Raw genomic sequence first — 18,604 nt, forward strand, 5'->3', positions numbered from 1 at the left:
CCCTCCCTTTGCAGACCCTCTGTGCCCCTGGAGGTCCTTCCTTTCTTTTGCACACCCCTCTGTCCATACCCGGGCCCCCCCTCCCTTCGCACACTCCTCTGTGACTGTCGGGGTTCCCCCTTTGCACACCCCTCTGAGACCCCCCCCCCCCCGGCCACGTTCCTGGAATCCTCCCTTCGCATCCCCCTCCGTGCATCCCCGGGATTCCCCCCTTTGCATCCCACTCCGTCCGACCCCGGGGTTCCCCCGTTTGCTCCCCCGGTGGCAGCCGCCGCTCCCGCCCCACGCGTGGGCGGCCCTTTGCGGGGCCCGTCCCCATCCCGTCCCCTCCCGGGGCGGTGCCAGCGCGGGGCGGAGGCGGAACGCGGCGCCGGAGCCCAGCCCGTGTGTCCGTGTCCCCCCTCCCCGTGTCCCCGCAGCCCCGCCGCGATGTCGCGGCCGCTGTCGGACCAGGAGCGGCGGAAGCAGATCAGCATCCGCGGGATCGTGGGCGCCGAGAGCGTGGCCGAGCTGAAGCGGGGCTTCAACCGGCACCTGCACTTCACCCTGGTCAAGGACCGCAATGTGGCCACCCCACGCGATTACTACTTCGCCCTGGCCCACACCGTGCGGGACCACCTGGTGGGGCGCTGGATCCGCACCCAGCAGTACTACTACGAGAAGGATCCCAAGGTGGGAGCGGTGGGACATGGGGGGAGCCCCTCCGTGCAGGGCGGGGTGCTGGGAACCCCCCCACGGTGGGTCCTGGGTTGTGGCTGGGGTGGGATCCATGGGAACCCCGGGGATGTGAACCCTCCCTCCGCGCTGGAATAGCGGGATTGGCGGGGCTCGGTTTTTCGTGGATTTAGGGCTGTTACGGTAACTTTTCCGAAGAGGAAGGACTGGACTTTACCAAACGAGGCCACTGTCCTTTGCTTTGCAAAACAAACAGAGCGCGGCTTGGCCGGGAGCGGGGTGCAGGGCATGGGAACGCCGTTTGTTGTCCCGCGGCGCCGGCGTGGGTGCTGTCTACCAAAACCAACTCCAAAGCCTTCCCGGGGAAATTATTGGAAAGGCTTAAAGGCACCCGAAGCCAACCACAAACAGGTCTTGTTTAACACAAGTGATCCCAAGCGTGAGAGATCCGGTTTGTGCAGGAGTTGCTGTGCTGCTGCTCGTCCCGCTGGCTCGCTCCGGGCTCTGCCGCGGGGGGATTAAGCCTTAATCCCCCTCCTGACACCTGGATGTCCCTGTCGGCATCAATTTCCTCCCTGCCAGCACCTCGCTGGGACCGTGCCAGCCGCGATAGCTCAGCACTCCCCCGTGTTGTGTAGGGGTGAGAAAAAGGAGCTTCTTCCAGGCTTTGGAGCCGGGACTCTCCCGTCCAGCCGAGGCGTGCTGGGTGCTGTCTGCCCGGAGTCGCTGCTCCCAGCTCTGCTGGAGGGAAACCAGGAATCCCAACGGATCCTGCGCAGCACATCCTGCCCGTGGCAGGAGCGTTGGAACGACACGATCTTTGTGGTCCCTCCTAATCCAAACAATTTTAGGACTCCAGGATTCTATCCCACCTCCACTCCCGGCCCGACCCCGCGCAGGTCCTGGGGGAACGTGTCGAGTCAGCGACTTCCCCCAGCCTAAATCCTTCCTTAAAACCTGCCGGTGCTGACGCCGGCGCACGGCTTACACAAGGCCGGACCGGCCGCATCCTGCGCCCGCGGTGTCAGCGGCAGTGTCCCCTGCTCCAAGGGGACAGCAGAGGAAGCCCCATGTCCCCGCAGCCACCGCCTGGCCCCGGCAGCTCGCTCGGTTTTCCGGTGGCTTTGCAGCCCGGAGTGACGTGAGGAAACAGCTCCTCTTTAAAATTTAACTTTGTGCCGCCTCCGGCGTGCGCGGGCTGACCATCCTGGAGCTGTCCCCTCTCTGGGACAGGGCAGCGGGGCTTGTCCAAATAAAACAGCCTCTTCCCAGTTTGGGAAAGAGCAGGAGAGCAGGGCAGGGGCTGCAGGGCTACTCAGGAGCCACAACCCTGAAATTCCTGGTGCAAACCACCCTGCTCTGTTGAGAGCTGGGTTGTTTCCTGTTTGTTTTTGAGATATTACCCAATAGCAGCTTTTGGAGTCCAGGGGAGCCTCCTCCAGCCCCGGGAAAGGTGACCATGGGGTGGTTTTCTCTTCCAGAGGATTTACTACCTCTCCCTGGAATTCTACATGGGGCGGACACTGCAGAACACGATGATAAACCTGGGGCTGCAGAATGCCTGCGACGAGGCCGTCTACCAGGTGAGCATCCCACGAGGGGTGAGGACATGGACTGGGAGGGCTCGTGCTCTCCAGCTCTTGGGAATGTCCGTGTTTTACCACACCGGCTACGAACCACTCCCTGAGCCACTTAGGGAATAAAGGCTGCTCCAGAGCCTGCCCTTGAAAGGCCAGGAGCTGCCCAGCCTGGGAGCTGCGTTCTGGGGAATGCAGAGGGATCCCATGTCCTGGAAGGAAACTGGTGGTTCTGTGGATGAGGCTGTTCACATCCATGTCAGTGGCAGGGAGGAATGAAACCTCGAATTAAGCCCAGCTGGGTGCTGGCACCAGGTGGCACCGGGGTTATCAAAGGGTTTTGGGTGGCTCCTTTTGTCCCCACCCTGTCACCTCTTGTGTCATCAGAGGTGGCCAGAGTGGTTGCACAAGAGGAGGAACAGCTTTTGTTCAAACACTTCAAAGGAGAGGAACTTATTTTTAGGGGGTTTTTAATTTTTTATCCCCACTTGTTGTGACCAGGGGACGTCAGGGCTGGGCAATGGACCAAAGGTTTCCAGCTGAGCTCCCCGAGGAGTTTTGCATAGGCAAAACCACTTCCTCCTACAGCATCCTAGGCTGGAAAATTTAAATTTCCCTGGAAAAGGGGTGTAGATGCTTCTCACCCTAAAGGGTGATGCCTGGACTTGGGAGGAAGGGCACTGGGTGCCTGTTCCAGAGGACAGAGGTGCTGAGGGAGCTGGAACACAGCACTTGGATCGCATCCCCAAGGGATGGGGGTGCTGGGGGAGCAGGAACACGGCACCCAGGTGCCATCCCCAGGGGATTGGGATGCTGAGGGAACAGGAAGACAGCACCCAGGTGCCTTCCCCAGGGAATGGGGGTGCTGGAGGTGCAGGAATATTCCACCCAGGTGGCTGCCTCAAGGGATAGGGGGTGCTGGGGGAACAGGAACCTGGTGCCTGCCCCTGCAGGACTGCAGCCATGGAGAGAGGGAGCAGGCCTGGGAATAAGCCCTCAGAGCCCTTGGAAGTGTCTGGGACCCCAAAAGCAGCATTCTGTTTATAGCTGGGTGCTCCCCACCCCCAGATCTTGCCCATGGCAAGGTCAAGGGTGTGAATGTCCCTTGTAAAGCCTGGTGGAGTGACTTTAAACATGGCAGATGACCCCTGCCATGGCACGGATACACAGCTGAGGGGGAGAGAGAGCAGCTGCTTTGGGTTCAAATCACAGTGTCCCACCCACAGGGATGGGTCTTGTGGAATTGGGTGCCTTTCCAGCCCTCCTGGAGCCCACCTGCAAGGGAGTGTGTGCCAATAATGCCTCCCCTCTGCGGGGCTGGGCACCCTGAGAGTCTCCAGCCCCTCTCTTTCTTCTCATCTGTAGCTCGGGCTGGACATGGAAGAGCTGGAGGAAATCGAGGAGGATGCTGGGCTGGGCAATGGTGGTCTGGGCAGGCTGGCAGGTGAGTGAGCCCCTCCTTGGCACATCGCTGAGGGTTTTGCATCCACTGTGGGAAGTACCTAATCCTGGGGGATTATTGCTCCAGCCTTTCCAGCACAGAGCAAGGTGCTGGGTGGCTGCTGGCCCTGGCTCCTGTCCCTGTGGGGCCTGTGGCTGTCCCAGGGAGAAGAATCCATCTCCCAGGGATCCAAGGGGGGCCCAGCTCACTGCTCTCCTCTCTCCTGGGCAGCCTGCTTCCTGGACTCCATGGCCACGCTGGGGCTGGCAGCCTACGGCTACGGCATCCGCTACGAGTACGGCATCTTCAACCAGAAGATCCGGGATGGGTGGCAGGTATGGATGGAGATGTGTGGCCCTTGCTGTCCCCTGGCACAGTCAGAGCCCCTGGTTCACCTCCTCCCCCTCAGACTGGGGTGTACAGACACTTCCCCTCAGCTTGGAGACTGCTGCTGCTGTGATATTTAAAATTTAGCAGATATTTTCTTGAACAAATTTAACTTCTTAAACCAGTGCAAGCTCAAAGCATCCATCCCTCATCCCCATCCACAGCACGTCCTACCCAGGGCCGCCTCGAGGGCTGCTCCATGGCTCCCTGGAGCGGGTGAGGATGGAGCAGTTGTGTCTCTGCTCCTCATGGAGCAGGGGTGGAAGAGGCTGGTTTGGAAATGGAACATTAGCAGTGCACTGAGAGAAACCTTGGGTTTGTCCCCATCCCCATGGAAGGCACCCAGAGTTCAGGGTGGTGCCTCCAGGCTCACCCTGCAGTGCCAAAATCCAGGTTTAGGGCAGACAGACTCCGAGCATCCTCCCCTTTGCCATGCACAGCTGGAGCCTTTCCCAGCCATCCTGCCCCAGCCATTCTCCAGGTGGGGAGATCCCCGGGGCTGGGGGACCCTGTCACTGCTCCGGGTCCCTCTGGCAGGTGGAAGAAGCCGATGACTGGCTCCGGCACGGCAATCCCTGGGAGAAGGCCCGTCCTGAGTACATGCTGCCCGTGCACTTCTACGGCCGGGTGGAGCACTCTGCCTCTGGTGCCAAGTGGATCGACACCCAGGTAAGGGCTGGGGACAGGAACATCCCTTTCATGGCTTGTCCCGTCATTTGGGGAGCTCTCCCTGACTGGCTGCGCCCTGGGAATGAGTCCTGCAGAATCCCTGCCGGGAAGTTCGGGCTGGGATGGAAAAGGCAGTGGTGGGGCAAGCTGGGGAGGAGATGGACATAGGGATGGGGATGGGTTTGGCTGCTCCACATCTGCAGCCAAACTCTCCATCCGTGGAAGTGTCCAAGGCCAGGTTGGAGGAATCTGGTCTAGTGGACGGTGTCCCTGCCCATGGCAGGGGGGTTTGAACTGGATGGACTTTAAGGTCCCTTCCAACCCAAACCATTCTGGGATTCTACAAAATACCAGAAGCAGCTCCAGCAGGTCTGTTTGCCATGTGTAGCCCTAAATTAAGCTGCTCCTGACCTTTACAAGCCCCTCTCCATGCCTTGAGTGCTTCTGGCAAACACCAGCCAGCAGGCAGAGCTAGAGGGGTGTCCCTGTGCAGGGCTACCAAGCACATCCCCATCCGTGCAATCCCGTGAAGGTGGACACCACCCTGAGCTCAGCCCTGAGCACGAGGCTCTGTGGGATGGGAGGGCTCCAGGGGGAGCAGGGGGGAATCCCAGCCCGATTCCAGCTGCCCTGGGGATGCCACAGGTGGTGCTGGCGCTGCCCTACGACACCCCCGTGCCCGGGTACATGAACAACACCGTCAACACCATGCGCCTGTGGTCGGCCCGCGCTCCCAACGACTTCAACCTGCGCGACTGTAAGTGGGAGCTGGCAGGGTGGGGAGAGGTGAGGGGGCCCCATGGCCTCCTTATCCCTCCTTATCCCTCCTTATCCCTCTGCTCCTCCCCAGTCAACGTCGGGGACTACATTCAGGCCGTGCTGGACAGGAACCTGGCGGAGAACATCTCCCGGGTGCTCTACCCCAACGACAACGTGAGTCACAAAGTTTTAGGGAGTCCCTGTTTTAGGGATGGATGAAGAGTGCCCAGATGGAGGGGGATGGGGAGCAGCCCCTCCCTCCAGGACGCTGCAGAGATGTTTTTAGTTGCAGTTCAAGCTGCCTGCAGTGCTTGGATGAGGGTTGCTGCCTCTTACCAGGATGAGTCTGTTCCCCTGAGCTTTGCCTGGAGCGAGTGGGGATGAGCAGGTCCTGCTGCAGAAATGTTCCTTGAGTCTGAAAATGCAGCATGAAAGCAAACTGCTGAATGCTGCTGGTGTTACCCTGGTTGCCCTTTGCAACCCTGGGACCAGAGGTTGTGCCTCAAATTGCACTTTGCACCCCAACCCTCTTGCTCTGGGAGTTCTTGCCAAGCTGGCACAGAGATGTAGTGGGATGCACAACCCTTGCCTAGCCACAAACCAAGCTGTGGAACAGGACAAAAAAATAAATGGGAAGCTCTCCTTGCTCTGCAGCCTGTTTGGGGCAGGTCCTGATGGTGTTTTTCCCATTTAATCCTCCTCCAGCCTTCCGAGCTGGTGAGGAGAGCTGGGGACACTGCAGCTTCAGTGGTGAGGTTGTCTTCTGCACCTCTTCCTTTGCAGACCAGCAGGTTGATGTTTTGTGCTGCATGAACAGTGGTTAAATCCTTGTCTTGGAAATAGCTCCTGGGTGTTAGAGCTCCTATGGCTTCCCTTCCCATTGTCCTGGTACCTTTCCTTGCAGCCAAAAAGCTGAAACCACGGAGGACAGGTTTTGACAATGCTCAGCTGGGATTTAACCTGTTTGTACCAGCACATCCCAAACCCCTGTGCTGGAATCTGGGAAGCAAGAAGAGTTGGGGATTACAACTGATGCTGGGGAAAGCACAGAGGGGTCACACACTGGGATCACCTTCCCCCAGCAAGTGCAGTGAATCCTGCGGGAATCCTGCAATTCCCTGCTCCTCTGCCCACAGTTCTTCGAAGGGAAGGAGCTGAGGCTGAAGCAGGAGTACTTTGTCGTGGCTGCCACCCTCCAGGACATCATCCGCCGCTTCAAAGCATCCAAATTCGGGAGCACAGACAGTGTCCGGACCGTGTTCGATTCCTTCCCCGACCAGGTACGAGCCAGGGCTGCTCTGACCCGTGCCTTGGAGCTTGTTTCAACACCTCCCAGATGCTGCAGAGGTTTGAAGACCCTCCATGAGGTTCCCAGTGTCCCCCCAGTGTCCCCACATGCCACCCTGCTCCCCCAGGTTGCCATCCAGCTGAACGACACACACCCTGCCATGGCCATCCCTGAGCTGATGAGGATTTTCGTGGACATCGAGAAGCTGCCGTGGGATAAGGTAGGGACACCCCACCTGGCCCCTGGGGGTCTCCTCCACTTGCACCCACGTGCCCACGGTGGAGGAGCCAATTTTTGTGGCTGCTGGGAATGACGTGGAGCAGTCAGGCTGGGTTTAACTGGTGGGGACTGGGAGGAGCTGGCTGGGCTGTGCTGCGCTGCTGGGCGTGGTGGGAGGACCATGGATGGGTTCTGGCACCTGAGGTGCTACTGAGCACTGGCTCTTCCCTGCCAGGCCTGGGACATCACCAAAAGGACCTTTGCCTACACCAACCACACGGTGCTTCCCGAGGCCCTGGAGCGCTGGCCCGTGGACCTGGTGGAGAAGCTGCTCCCCAGGCACCTGCAGATCATCTACGAGATCAACCAGAGACACCTGGATGTGAGTGTCTGAGAGGGTGCTCTGGAGAGGGGGACTGGGATGTGCTGTCAGGACAAGGGGCGTGCACAAACTGATGATGTTGGGTGTGTGGCTGGGGGATTCCAGCTGCTATTTTGGGCAGCTTACGTGTAGGAAAGCCCTTTCCCACCAGCACATTGCCATGCTGCAGTTAGGGACTGTCGAGAGGCCTCACCTGTTGCATCAGGGACTTGAGAGCTGGCATTTCTTTGCTTCCTAAATGCTAAATTCATCCTGGGAAAGATGATGTTGGGAGTGCAGAGGAGACGGTGGTTTGACCTCCTGGTCTGGCAGTATGAGGCTTTTGCCAAAATTGCCTCACTGGCCAAGTGTGTGTCCCCAAACCCCTCTTGGTGGGGACTTGGGGGGGTCCTTCTATCCAGGGACATCCGTGCTGGGAAAGGGCACCCTTTGGAGGGGGTTTGCACTGTCACAGCAGAGTAAAAGCCACCGCCCTGGCTGATGTCAAATGCACTGGGGACACTGCCATGGCCCCTCCCCGTAAGCCATGGGGTGGGACATCCGTCAGTGCCACCACCTCTCACCACCTCTCCGGCTCCACCGGCAGCACATCGCGTCCCTGTTCCCTAACGACGTGGACCGGCTGCGGAGGATGTCCCTGATCGAGGAGGGGGGCATCAAAAGGATCAACATGGCCCATCTCTGCATCGTGGGCTCCCACGCCGTCAACGGCGTGGCCAAGATCCACTCCGAGATCGTCAAGACTCAAGTGTGAGTGAGGGGAGGGAGGTGGCGGTGGGTCACCCTCGCCTTGGGACGGCTGGTGGTGCCAGGTGGGCGAGGCTGGAGCTGTGCCATCCTCGCCCTCGCAGCTTCGAGGATTTTGCGGCGCTGGAGCCGGAGAAGTTCCAGAACAAGACCAACGGCATCACCCCGCGGCGCTGGCTCCTGCTCTGCAACCCGGGGCTGGCGGAGCTCATTGCGGAGGTACCGGCGTGGGGGGAACGCGCTGCGCCCACTGACCCTTCCCTGCCGAGCCCAGGGTGCCGTGAGAACCTCAACCATTTACATCTTCTGGATGGTTGAGGAGTTGAGGGTAAAGGGAGGGGATTCTGCCCCTCCGCTCCGCTCAGGTGAGACCCCACCTGCAGAGCTGCCTTCAGCTCTGGAGTCTCCAACAGCAGAAGGACTTGGAGCTGCTGGAGTGAGTCGAGAGGAGGCCATGGAGATGCTCCAAGGGCTGGAGCCCCTCTGCTCTGGAGCCAGGCTGGGAGTGTTCAGCCCGGAGAAGGCTCCAGGGAGATCCCAGAGCCCCTTCCAGTGCCTAAAGGGGCTCCAGGAGAGCTAGAGAGGGACTTGGGACAAGGGACAGAGTGACAGGAGAAGGAGGAATGGATGTAAACTGATAGAGGGCAGGGATAGATGGGATATTGAGAAGAAATTCTTAGCTGTGAGGGTGGGGAGGCCCTGGCACAGGGTGCCCAGAGAAGCTGTGGCTGCCCCTGGATCCCTGGAAGTGGGATCCAGATTGGATGGGGCTTGGAGCACCCTGGGCTAGTGGGAGGTGTCCCTGCCCATGGCAGGGGGTTGGAACTGGATGATGTTCAAGATCTCTTTCATCCCAAACCATCCCACCATCAGCACATGCCCTTGCTCCTGTTGCAGAAAATCGGGGAGGACTACGTGCGGGACCTGAGCCAGCTGACCAAGCTGCACGAGTTCGTGGACGACGACCTCTTCATCCGGGAGGTGGCCAAAGTGAAGCAGGTGACGGGATGCAGGCAGGGGGAGCAGAGAGCAGGGGCTGATGTTCTCTGGGGGCTGACGTGATCCCTGCCCTGGCCCAGGAGAACAAGGTGAAGTTCGCGCTGTACCTGGAGAAGGAGTACAAGGTGAAGATCAACCCTTCCTCCATGTTCGACGTGCACGTGAAGAGGATCCACGAGTACAAGCGGCAGCTGATGAACTGCCTGCACATCATCACCATGTACAACCGTAAGGCACCACGCCCCGAGGGCACAGCTGTCCCAGGGCTGCACCAGCACCCCTGTGCCCCCCCATCCCGCAGTAACACTGCTGTTCTCTCCAGGAATCAGGAGGGATCCTGCAAAGCTCTTTGTGCCGAGGACAGTGATCATTGGAGGCAAGGTAAGTTGGGTCAGGAGTTTTAGACATTTTGGAAAAAGTCCTTGGAAGCGCCCTGGGGGGTTGTGGGTGCAGATGTCTCATGGGGCCACATCACTACTACTCCCTGACAGAAGAGTGCAGCTGGTGGGGGTCAGTCTCTTCTCCCAGGGAACAAGGAACATGACAGAGGAAGTGGTCTCAAGCTGTGCCAAGAGAGGTTTAGATGGGATGTTAAGAAAAATTTCTTCATCAAAAGGATGGTCAGGCATTGGAACAGCCTTCTCAGGGCAATAGTGGATTCCTTATCCCTGGAGGAACTTAAAAGCCGTGTGGATGTGGCACTTGGGGACGTGGGTCAGTGGTGGCCTTGGCAGTGTGGGGGGAACGGATTCAATGATCTCAGAGGGATTTTCCGACTTAAACAATTCCATGATTCCATGATTCTGTGTCCATGAAGTTCACCAGAAAGCGCTGGAGTATCACTAGTTGGCTTCAGCTCAAGCACAGCACTGAGTTTGGGTGGGGTTTGGACAACCATCTGCTGTCTGTGGTCATGGAAGCCCCCAAAAACATTGTGGGGTAACACGTGTTGGATTAGGTGATGGGAGCAGGGATGAGCAGGTTGTTCCCTGGACATGTGGGAGCTGGGTGTGCCTCACCTGCCCCTGGCACCAGCCCTCCTGGCTTACCTGTGGCTTTTCTCCCAGGCTGCTCCAGGATACCACATGGCTAAAATGATCATCAAGCTCATTAATGCCGTGGCTCAGGTGGTGAACAACGACCCCATGGTGGGCAGCAAGCTGAAGGTCATCTTCCTGGAGAACTACAGGGTGTCCCTGGCAGAGAAAGGTACCCTGGGTGGGACACGCTGTGGGGAGGTGACATCCCTCTACCTCATGACTGTTACCATGGTCCTTCAGTAGGAAACAAACCCAGAGATGGTCACCACAAGCCCTCGTGTCCGTGTGTTTTGTTGGCAGTGATCCCTGCGACCGACCTGTCGGAGCAGATCTCCACGGCAGGCACCGAGGCCTCAGGGACGGGCAACATGAAGTTCATGCTGAATGGGGCTCTGACCATCGGCACCATGGATGGAGCCAACGTGGAGATGGCCGAGGAGGCTGGAGAGGAAAACCTGTTCATCTTTGGCATGAGGGTGGAGGATGTCACGGAGCTGGACAGGAAAGGGTGAGGGCTGGGGATGCCACAGGGCTGCCACCGCAGGTACCTGGGCAGCACCACCTCATACCCCTCTCCCTTCAGGTACAATGCCCAGCTCTACTACGACCGGCTCCCCGAGCTCAAACAGGCTGTTGACCAGATTAAAAGTGGCTTCTTCTCCCCAAAAGATCCCAACCTCTTCAACGACGTGGTCAACATGCTCTTCCACCACGACAGGTGAGGCTCGCGGTGCCATCCATCCCCGGGGCTGGGTGTCTCCCATGGCCACATCGGGGTGGGACCACATTGCACATGGGTGATGCTCCCCAAGGCATGGACTCTCCATGGATGGCCCTTGTCGCATTAATGCCTTTGGGTACGCAGCCCTTCCAGATGATTTTAGGCATCTCAAGGGCTTTCCTGGCCAGAGCACTGGTCAGCCACGGGCATTGGCATCGGAGAAATGCTTTCCCTGCGTGCCCTCCCAAGGCATCCAGGGTTCTCTACCAACAAGACATAGGGAAGGGAAATTTGGCCGGAGACTTTGTGTTGGAGGACGCCTGTCAGAGACTGGATTAGATCGATGGCCCGAGCCGGTTTTGGGGTGCTTAGGACGCCCGAGTGTGCGTGTGGTTGGGGTCAGGCCTGGCTTTCTGCTGAGGCAGTGCCCAGAGCCCCTCAGCCTGGTAGAGCTGTCAATCATGGCACCTTGGTGCGGAGGGGGGGTGCTAACCGAGCCTCTGATTGGTCGGGTTGCCAATCAATCACACGGGGCAGAGCCAAGCAACGTCTGATTGGTCGAGCAACCAGAAGTCCTGCCTAGGGGGCGGGCCCAGGCAGGCCGCGGGTATAAAGGGGGCTGAGGGGGCGCGGCCATTGCGGGGTTGTGAGGGTTTTTTGGCGTTTCCAGCTTATCCACACTGGAATCCAGGAGCTAGTAGCTGTAAATGTGTTTTTCTGTCCCTTTTCTGTCGTTGTTTCTCCTCTTAATCCTTTTTTCATGGGTTTTTTTGGGTAACATAACATCTTAAGGTTTTAAAGGTTTCTCGGTTAAACGGGCTAAGCAAATGCTAAATAAATTCTAAGTAAATTCTTAATACTAAATTCGTGGTAAGTAATGCTATGATAAGTGGTTTTACATTTAATTCGGTGTTGTATTTACTCCTTTTGCCAACGTTTCCGTAATTTTTTCTATTTTTGCCAGTAAACTTCTGTGTGATTTTTCACCTTTTGAGAATATCTGGTGGGGGTATCTTCTTTGCACCAAAACAGAGTAAAGGAACCTTGAGTTTAACCCCTGGGTGTAACAACGCCCTGGATCAGGCAGCTCACCCTGCTCCCACCTTCCCGTTTCTCCTGCTCCTGACTCTTTCCTACTTTGCAGGTTTAAAGTCTTTGCAGACTACGAGGCTTACGTCAAGTGCCAGGAGAAGGTCAGCGAGCTGTACCTGGTGAGTGCCAGCCCGGGGACAGGGCAGGGCAGACACAGCATCCCATCCTGGAGAAGGGACATGCGCAGACATGGGGTCCTGTGCTGCTGCAGGGGATCCCAGAGCCTCCCACCCCATCCCACCCCTCTCCTTGCAGAACTCCAAGGCCTGGACCAAGATGGTCATCAGGAACATCGCGGCGGCCGGCAAGTTCTCCAGCGACCGCACCATCAAGGAGTACGCCCGGGACATCTGGCACGTGGAGCCCTCGGACCTGAAGATCCCCCCGCCCAACGAGCCCCGGGATGCGGGGCAGGACAAGACCCCCAACGGGACGGCGGCGTAGGGGCCGGAGCCAGGGGCCGCGAGCACGCGCGCTGTAAAATTCTCTGCTGTCCGAGTCTCTGTGTTGCTGCTGCTGGCTTTCCGTAGGGGTGGGCGGACGGGGAGGGGTTTTTATAACGTAAGTGTCGTGTGGAAAGCGAAACCACGTCGCCCTGTTGCTTTGCATTAGGTGCTAAAAAATAAAAAAGTGCCATTGGAGTCCGAAGGGGGCTGCTTGCTGAAGCCTAAAATTAGGGCCGGGCTTGCTTGCACCAATGCTCACGCAGGAAGAGGGCTGGCCTGGGGTGGGGTGGGCAGCACAGCTGGACACAGCTGTCTGGGTGCTGCTGAAGCAGGATAGGGAGGTGCCAACCCTGAGGCACCCGTGCCAGGCCCATGTACCCCCAGCAATGTCCCATGGGATGCTCCCAGTTGCGGCTCTGGTGACCCAGACCACAGCAGGGTCTCCATCCCTCAAGGAACCCGCAGTATCCTGGAGGCAGAGGGTGACTTAAAAGTTTCTCAATAGTTTTTATTGCTTACAGCAGCAAGTTCAGTGCCATTGGGGGGTCCTGGAGTGGATTTGAGGGAGCATGTGATCAGTGCAGGCAGCAACTGGCATCACTTCACGTTTAAGAAGTCTCTGCAACAAGATGTAATAAATCTCACACTGTCACTGACCCTCCTGTGCTGTGTCAGAGCCTGATTTGTGATCCCTGCATGCGGGGCTCAGCTGGGCTTGGAGCATCTCTGCAGGGCAAAGAGGAGCTGGTGTCCCCAGGGCCACCTCCCCAAGCCACCCAGCCCGAGGACAGGCTCAGGGCATTGGGGAGTGACTGAAGTTTAGAAAGTGATGCCAGCAAACACCGTGGGGAGGGGAAGGAGCAGGGAGCAGGCAGCTGTGTGCTTGCAGCAGGACAGGAGGCACCAGCGGAAGAGGAGGCCAAGGCTCATCCCGTGCCCCCCCATTTCTGGGGAGCAGCACTTACTTCACCAGGGCAGGCAGCTCTGGGTGGAAGGAGATGTAGTCGTGGCCCAAGCCCAGCTTCTCGGGAAAGGTAACGAACTTCACCTTGGATTTGTCCTTGTAGGCTTCGCGTGCTGTCTCATAGAGCTGCCACGGGGCAGGAGCGCCGTCACTGGCACGAGCAGGGGACCCCAAACCCCTTCTAAGGGCTGGCCATCCCCTCTCTGGCCACTTCGGCCCCCCAAAGCCAGGCTCAAAGCCCGGGTGGCAGGTGCCCACCTTGCGTCCCAGCTTCGGAGGCACGACTCCATCATCTTCTGCGTGCAGGATGAGGAGGGGGCAGCCCAGCACCTTCACGCTGCAGGCAGCAAGCACAGCTTGAGGACTCTCCCCAGAGCCAACAGACCCACAGGAGCCTCCCCAATCCCTGTTAAAATTCCCAAAGCACCCCTCAGAGCCATCCCTGGCCTGCCCACCTGGGTGATGCCCATGCTGCTTGTCCTGGCACGGCAGCACCAAGCACCCTAATCACCTTAACCCCCAATTGTGGGGTCACCAGGTTTCAAAAGCACCCACAAATCAAACTGAATTTTGGGCAGGCTGTGTGTGCTACAAGGAACAGGAGCAGGAGGTGCCCAAAAAAAGGCTGGCGGTTTGTGGACTTTGCTCAGTAATCAAACTGATACCTGACATTATGCAAATAAAAAGTCACTCCTGAAGTATGGATAAGCTGGGTAAACACAGAGGAGCACAGGGATTTCAATGGGGTGAGGGACACCTCTCCTCGGCCAGGTGGTTCTGGCATCATTCCCACAGCCCCTGGGGATGGCTGTGCCCCTTCCCACCAGGAACTCACTTCTCATCACTGCGGAAGAACATTCCTGCCCGAGCCAAGGAGTCCAGGATGAGGTACTCAAAGCCCGGGAACTGCCGGTAGATCTGGCAGGGAGAGAGTTTGGGGGTGCTAAGCCATGGCTTGGATTCCACTGCGAGGGGGGAGACCCAGGGAGCTGGGGCTGACACTGCTGGGGGACCCCACAGGCAGAGCCTGTCACCAACTGGGGACCCCAGAGGCCGAGCCCCCTCCTGTCACTGCTGGGTGAGCCCCCAGGCAGAGCCCCCAGACTCACCTTGGTGAGGGGGATGTTGGCGGCCGCCTCTCGGATGTTGGTGTAGGGAGACTCCAGGACGACAGCATCAGCCTGGACCCCTGAGGGCAGAGTGAGGTGGGAGTGGGCATGGCTGGGGGGGCTATCCCCCCTGCCAGGCTGCTGCCACACTTCCCTCCCAGGCAGCAGTGGGGCCAAGATGTCCCCATCGCAGTAAGGAGGACAGGGAGGGCTCCTCATCTCCTCTGCAGCCCCAAAATCAGGCCAGGGCAGTGCAGAGCCTCAGGGTGACACTGCATGGGGACAACCCCTCCATGCTGGCCCTTACCTCGCTCCTCCTGCAGCTTCCTCACTGCGTTGGTGGCAATCCTGTGACAGGAGAGGTGGCAGTGAGGGGGAGCAGCAAAGGGGGGGATGCATGGCTCCCTCAGATCCCCCCTTGTTGGCTGAGTTTGGCTCTGCAGGGGCCTCTACCAAGCAGCTGCTCCAAGCCCTTGGTCCATCCCTGGGTGGCACCAGTCTGGCAGCAGTGTCACAGGGCGGGCTCTGATGTGCCACCATCCTGCCTCCTGCACCTACCCTGTCCCCAAGGAGTGTCCCCAGAAGAGGATGCTGCTGTTCCCACTCCGTGCTTTTGCCCAGTCATAGAGTGCCAGGACATCTGTGGTGAAACCGCTCTCTGTGGGGTGTCCACTGGAGTCCCCATAGCCTGTGGGGGACACGGCTTGGTGTCATGACCCTGGTGGGGACAGATCCTAAGAGGGGGATCACCCAGTAAGAGGCAGAAGGACAACTTTACCTCTGTAGTCAAGAGCCAGGATGTGGAAGTCAGCAGCCCCCATCGTCTGTCAGAGCAACACCAAGTTATGTCCTGGCAGGGGATGCACCCCAGGACCCCCAGCACAGCTTGTTCACTCTGCACAGGGTCCTTCTGGGGTCCCCAGAGCCAGCAGGAGCCTTAATCCCAGCAGATCCCAGTGTCCCCACAGGGCACCACTTACCTTCAGGAACTGGACGCGGTGACTCGCAGCCCTGATGGGGAAAACGGGGTTAGAGCTTGGGGAGACCCCAAGGGACCCTCATTCCAGCGCCAATGTAGGTGAGGAACCAGGGTGACCTTATCCCAGGAGGGAAGAGCTGGATGCTGTGGGCTGGGTGGGTTTTGACCTTCCCCTTTATTTTCTAGGGATTTTCCTTGACTGCTGGGGGTCAGAAACCACCATAGCAGCCCCAACCCCACAGCACTGCTGGCTGCTGCATCAAGTTTGCTGCTTCTCACCTCAGAGCAGCCACTGCACCTGTCCTGCCCTGCTGCAGCAGCACCTCAGGCACTCACCTGGTGCCCCCATTGCCGTGCAGGTAGATGATCACGGGGTGAGCATCAGCAAGAGCCTCCTCGTACCAGCGCTGGTCCTTGCCCTGCGCCTCGGCCCCTCTGCTGCCCGGCACCGTGTGCCTGGGGGGACAGCGGGGTTACCCCGGGGGGTTCCACCAGGACACTGCTGTCCCACATGGAATGCTGTGGGGATATCCTGCTCACCAGATGCCGACGGTGACGCCCGGCTCGGTGGTGAGGTGCAGGCTGATGGTGTTGCTCACCAGCAGCTCCGGCCGCCGAAAGTCCACGAAGAAGGGGAAGGCCACTGATGGAGAAATCATCATCATCCAGAACCCTCCTACCCAGCTGCTTTTATACAATTCTTTCTAAATCAACGTGTTATCTGTTTGAAATGATCAAGGGCCATGCTGAGCAAGGCGAGCTCAGCCCTCTGCTGCCTCCTCCCACCCGAATTTCCAGCCCCACTGATGCTGAGCGTGCCCAGGCGTGTTGTAACTCCAGGCAGCAAACACGGTGAGCAGCACCACGTTATTACAGCTTGCAAAACACGGGAGAAGATCCCTCTGTGCCTCCTCTGCAAGCCCACGGCAGAGCAGGAGTCGGATAAGCGCTGTCCCGGTGCCACCCAGGCACCAGGCGTGGTCCCAGCTGTGTTTTGGGGGGGCTGCAGCAGCCAGCTGAATCCCTGCAGGGATTCTCCCGGCTGGGACAGCCCCAGGATACTCACGGAAGTTCAGGTAGACAAATTTGGTGAGCACGCTGGGGAAGAGGCGGACGAGGAAGGGCACGGAGATGTAGGTGAGGAGCGGGGCCAGGAGGAGCGTGCGCAGTCCTGGGAACCAGGAATGCTGGGCCCTGCAAGGGAGGCATGTGTTAGCACATCCCCCACCCCCATCCCAAGGGTTTTGGGGTGCAGGAGAGCAGGCTCCCCATTCCCAATCCCAGCCATGACAGTTGGATACAGCTTTTTATTACAAGGGCCTGAGGTTGGTCCCAATCCCTCTGGGAATGGGAACTGGATCCCCACCCCAGTGCTGTGTTTGGCTTTTGGGGACAGAGTCAAGGTGTCGGAGCAGCCCCACTGTGACACAAGGTGACAAAGGCCCTGATTTGGTCCCCCACACCCTCCCACGGGATGCCTGGAGACAGGAAGGGCAGCTTCCCACGGGACGCTGGGAGGCAGGAAGGGCAGGGAACGTGCCAGGGCCGGGAGCTGCAACTCAAACCAGCAATGAGGAGCAACCGATACTCTGTGGCAACACCCCGAGTCCTGGCTGGAAAGGCACAGTCACAGACGTGTCCCCAAGCCTGGCATTAAGAGCTTCTGCAACACTCCAGGGACAAGGAGGAAGGTGGGAAAGGGGCCTGGGGGTGATGTCCCCCAGTGCCACCAGTACCACTTCCAACAGTGTCCTGCTCCAAAGGGCTGTGGGGACACATCCAGCTGCTCTCTGCAGCAGCGGGATATAGCCCCAGCCCCCAGGAGGGGAAAGGAAAGCCAAGAGCTGCAGCTTTCCCGGCATCAACATCCCCCGTGGGCATGGGGGATTTAGGGCAGAGGTTTGTGATGGAGCCAGGCACGGCTCAGTCCCTGCCAGCACACGCACAGGGTCAGCGTCCCTCCTGCAGAAAGCACCCGGTCCATTCCCTGCCCTGGGAATGCTGCAAGACCCTAAGGAAGGATTGCAAAACGGGTGCCAGGGCAGGATGGCACCGGTACCCAGGGAACAGGCACCCTTCCCGGGACGGTGTAGGGTTGCACAAGCCGTGCTGGAGTTAGGGGCAGCTCCACAAATCCCAGTTATCCCCCAGGACGCTGGCGCGAGCAGTCCCGCTGCACACCGGTGGAGTGGAACCGGCCCGGAATGCCCTGGAGAAGCGGCAGGGAATTGTCAGGAGATGCTCTTGGTCTATACCCAGCGCTCGAGTGCGGCTCACACGGCCCTTGCACAACACCGGCTGCAGGTGAGCACTGCCCCGTCCCGACCGGGGCACAGGCCCACCGAGGGCACCTCCGACAGCTGGCACGGTGGCCACACGGGACAGCAGGGTGACAAGCCACAGCACGGCATCGGGGTGGGACACAGCCACAGGACAGGACCGTGGCCATGGCAGGGTGACATGGGGACATGGCCACAGTCCGGAGTCACCGTAATGGCAACATGATACGGGGACGTGGCCACACGATGGGGTCACGCCAGTGGCAGGCTGGCACGGCCATGGCAGGGGGGGCCGCAGCAAGGTGACCAGGGCACGGTGTGACGGCCCCAGCGGGGCAGCACGGCCACGGCACAGGGACAGAGCTACGGACAGCGGGGCGCGGCCGGGGACGGGGACACGCGGTCCGGGGGAGCACGGCGGGGTCCCCACGGCTGCTGGTACTCACCGCCCGTGCCGGGCCGCGCCGGGCCTGCCCTCCGCCCGGCCAATGTCGCCGCTGTCGCTCCTGTGGCCGCTGTCACCGTCCCCGCCGCGGCGCCGCATCGCTCTGCGCCCGACAGCGCCACGGGCCACGCCCACGTCACGGGCCACGCCCACGTCACGGGCCACGCCCACGTCACGGGCCACGCCCACTCCATGGGCCACGCCCCACTCCATGGGCCACGCCCCACTCCATGGGCCACGCCCCACTCCATGGGCCACGCCCCACTCCATGGGCCACGCCCCACCGCTCGCCACCTGGCCACGCCCCTCGGCCACGCCCCTGACACGCCCACCCGCGCCTCGGGAGCGGACCCGCGGTGTCCCCGCCCGCGCCACCGGACGGGGCG

General features: G+C 59.6%; 2 protein-coding genes across 2 annotated transcripts; one reads left to right on the forward strand and one right to left on the reverse strand.

Moving 5' to 3' along the window:
• Nucleotides 1-396: 396 nt before the first annotated feature.
• Nucleotides 397-12,791, forward strand: PYGL (glycogen phosphorylase L). Its single transcript, XM_082284496.1, has 20 exons — nucleotides 397-672; nucleotides 2,157-2,258; nucleotides 3,618-3,696; nucleotides 3,925-4,028; nucleotides 4,618-4,749; nucleotides 5,395-5,506; nucleotides 5,600-5,682; nucleotides 6,645-6,788; nucleotides 6,924-7,016; nucleotides 7,251-7,397; nucleotides 7,984-8,147; nucleotides 8,249-8,363; nucleotides 9,042-9,143; nucleotides 9,224-9,371; nucleotides 9,466-9,524; nucleotides 10,211-10,352; nucleotides 10,484-10,691; nucleotides 10,767-10,901; nucleotides 12,049-12,115; nucleotides 12,252-12,791. The coding sequence occupies exons 1-20, from the start codon at nucleotides 430-432 to the stop codon at nucleotides 12,438-12,440; spliced, it is 2,568 nt and encodes an 855-aa protein (XP_082140622.1). The 5' UTR covers nucleotides 397-429; the 3' UTR covers nucleotides 12,441-12,791.
• Nucleotides 12,792-12,925: 134 nt separating this feature from the next.
• On the reverse strand, nucleotides 12,926-18,345 carry ABHD12B (abhydrolase domain containing 12B). Its single transcript, XM_082284497.1, has 13 exons — nucleotides 18,220-18,345; nucleotides 16,561-16,688; nucleotides 16,035-16,137; nucleotides 15,831-15,950; nucleotides 15,496-15,526; nucleotides 15,294-15,339; nucleotides 15,074-15,203; nucleotides 14,823-14,863; nucleotides 14,516-14,595; nucleotides 14,242-14,324; nucleotides 13,665-13,743; nucleotides 13,408-13,532; nucleotides 12,926-13,061 (listed from the first exon to the last, which is right to left on the reverse strand). Exons 1-13 carry the CDS (start codon nucleotides 18,315-18,317, stop codon nucleotides 13,040-13,042), a joined length of 1,086 nt encoding a protein of 361 aa, XP_082140623.1. The 5' UTR covers nucleotides 18,318-18,345; the 3' UTR covers nucleotides 12,926-13,039.
• Nucleotides 18,346-18,604: the final 259 nt, after the last annotated feature.

Source organism: Coloeus monedula (genome assembly GCF_965178545.1).
Source record: "Coloeus monedula genome assembly, chromosome: 6".
NCBI lineage: Eukaryota > Metazoa > Chordata > Aves > Passeriformes > Corvidae > Coloeus > Coloeus monedula.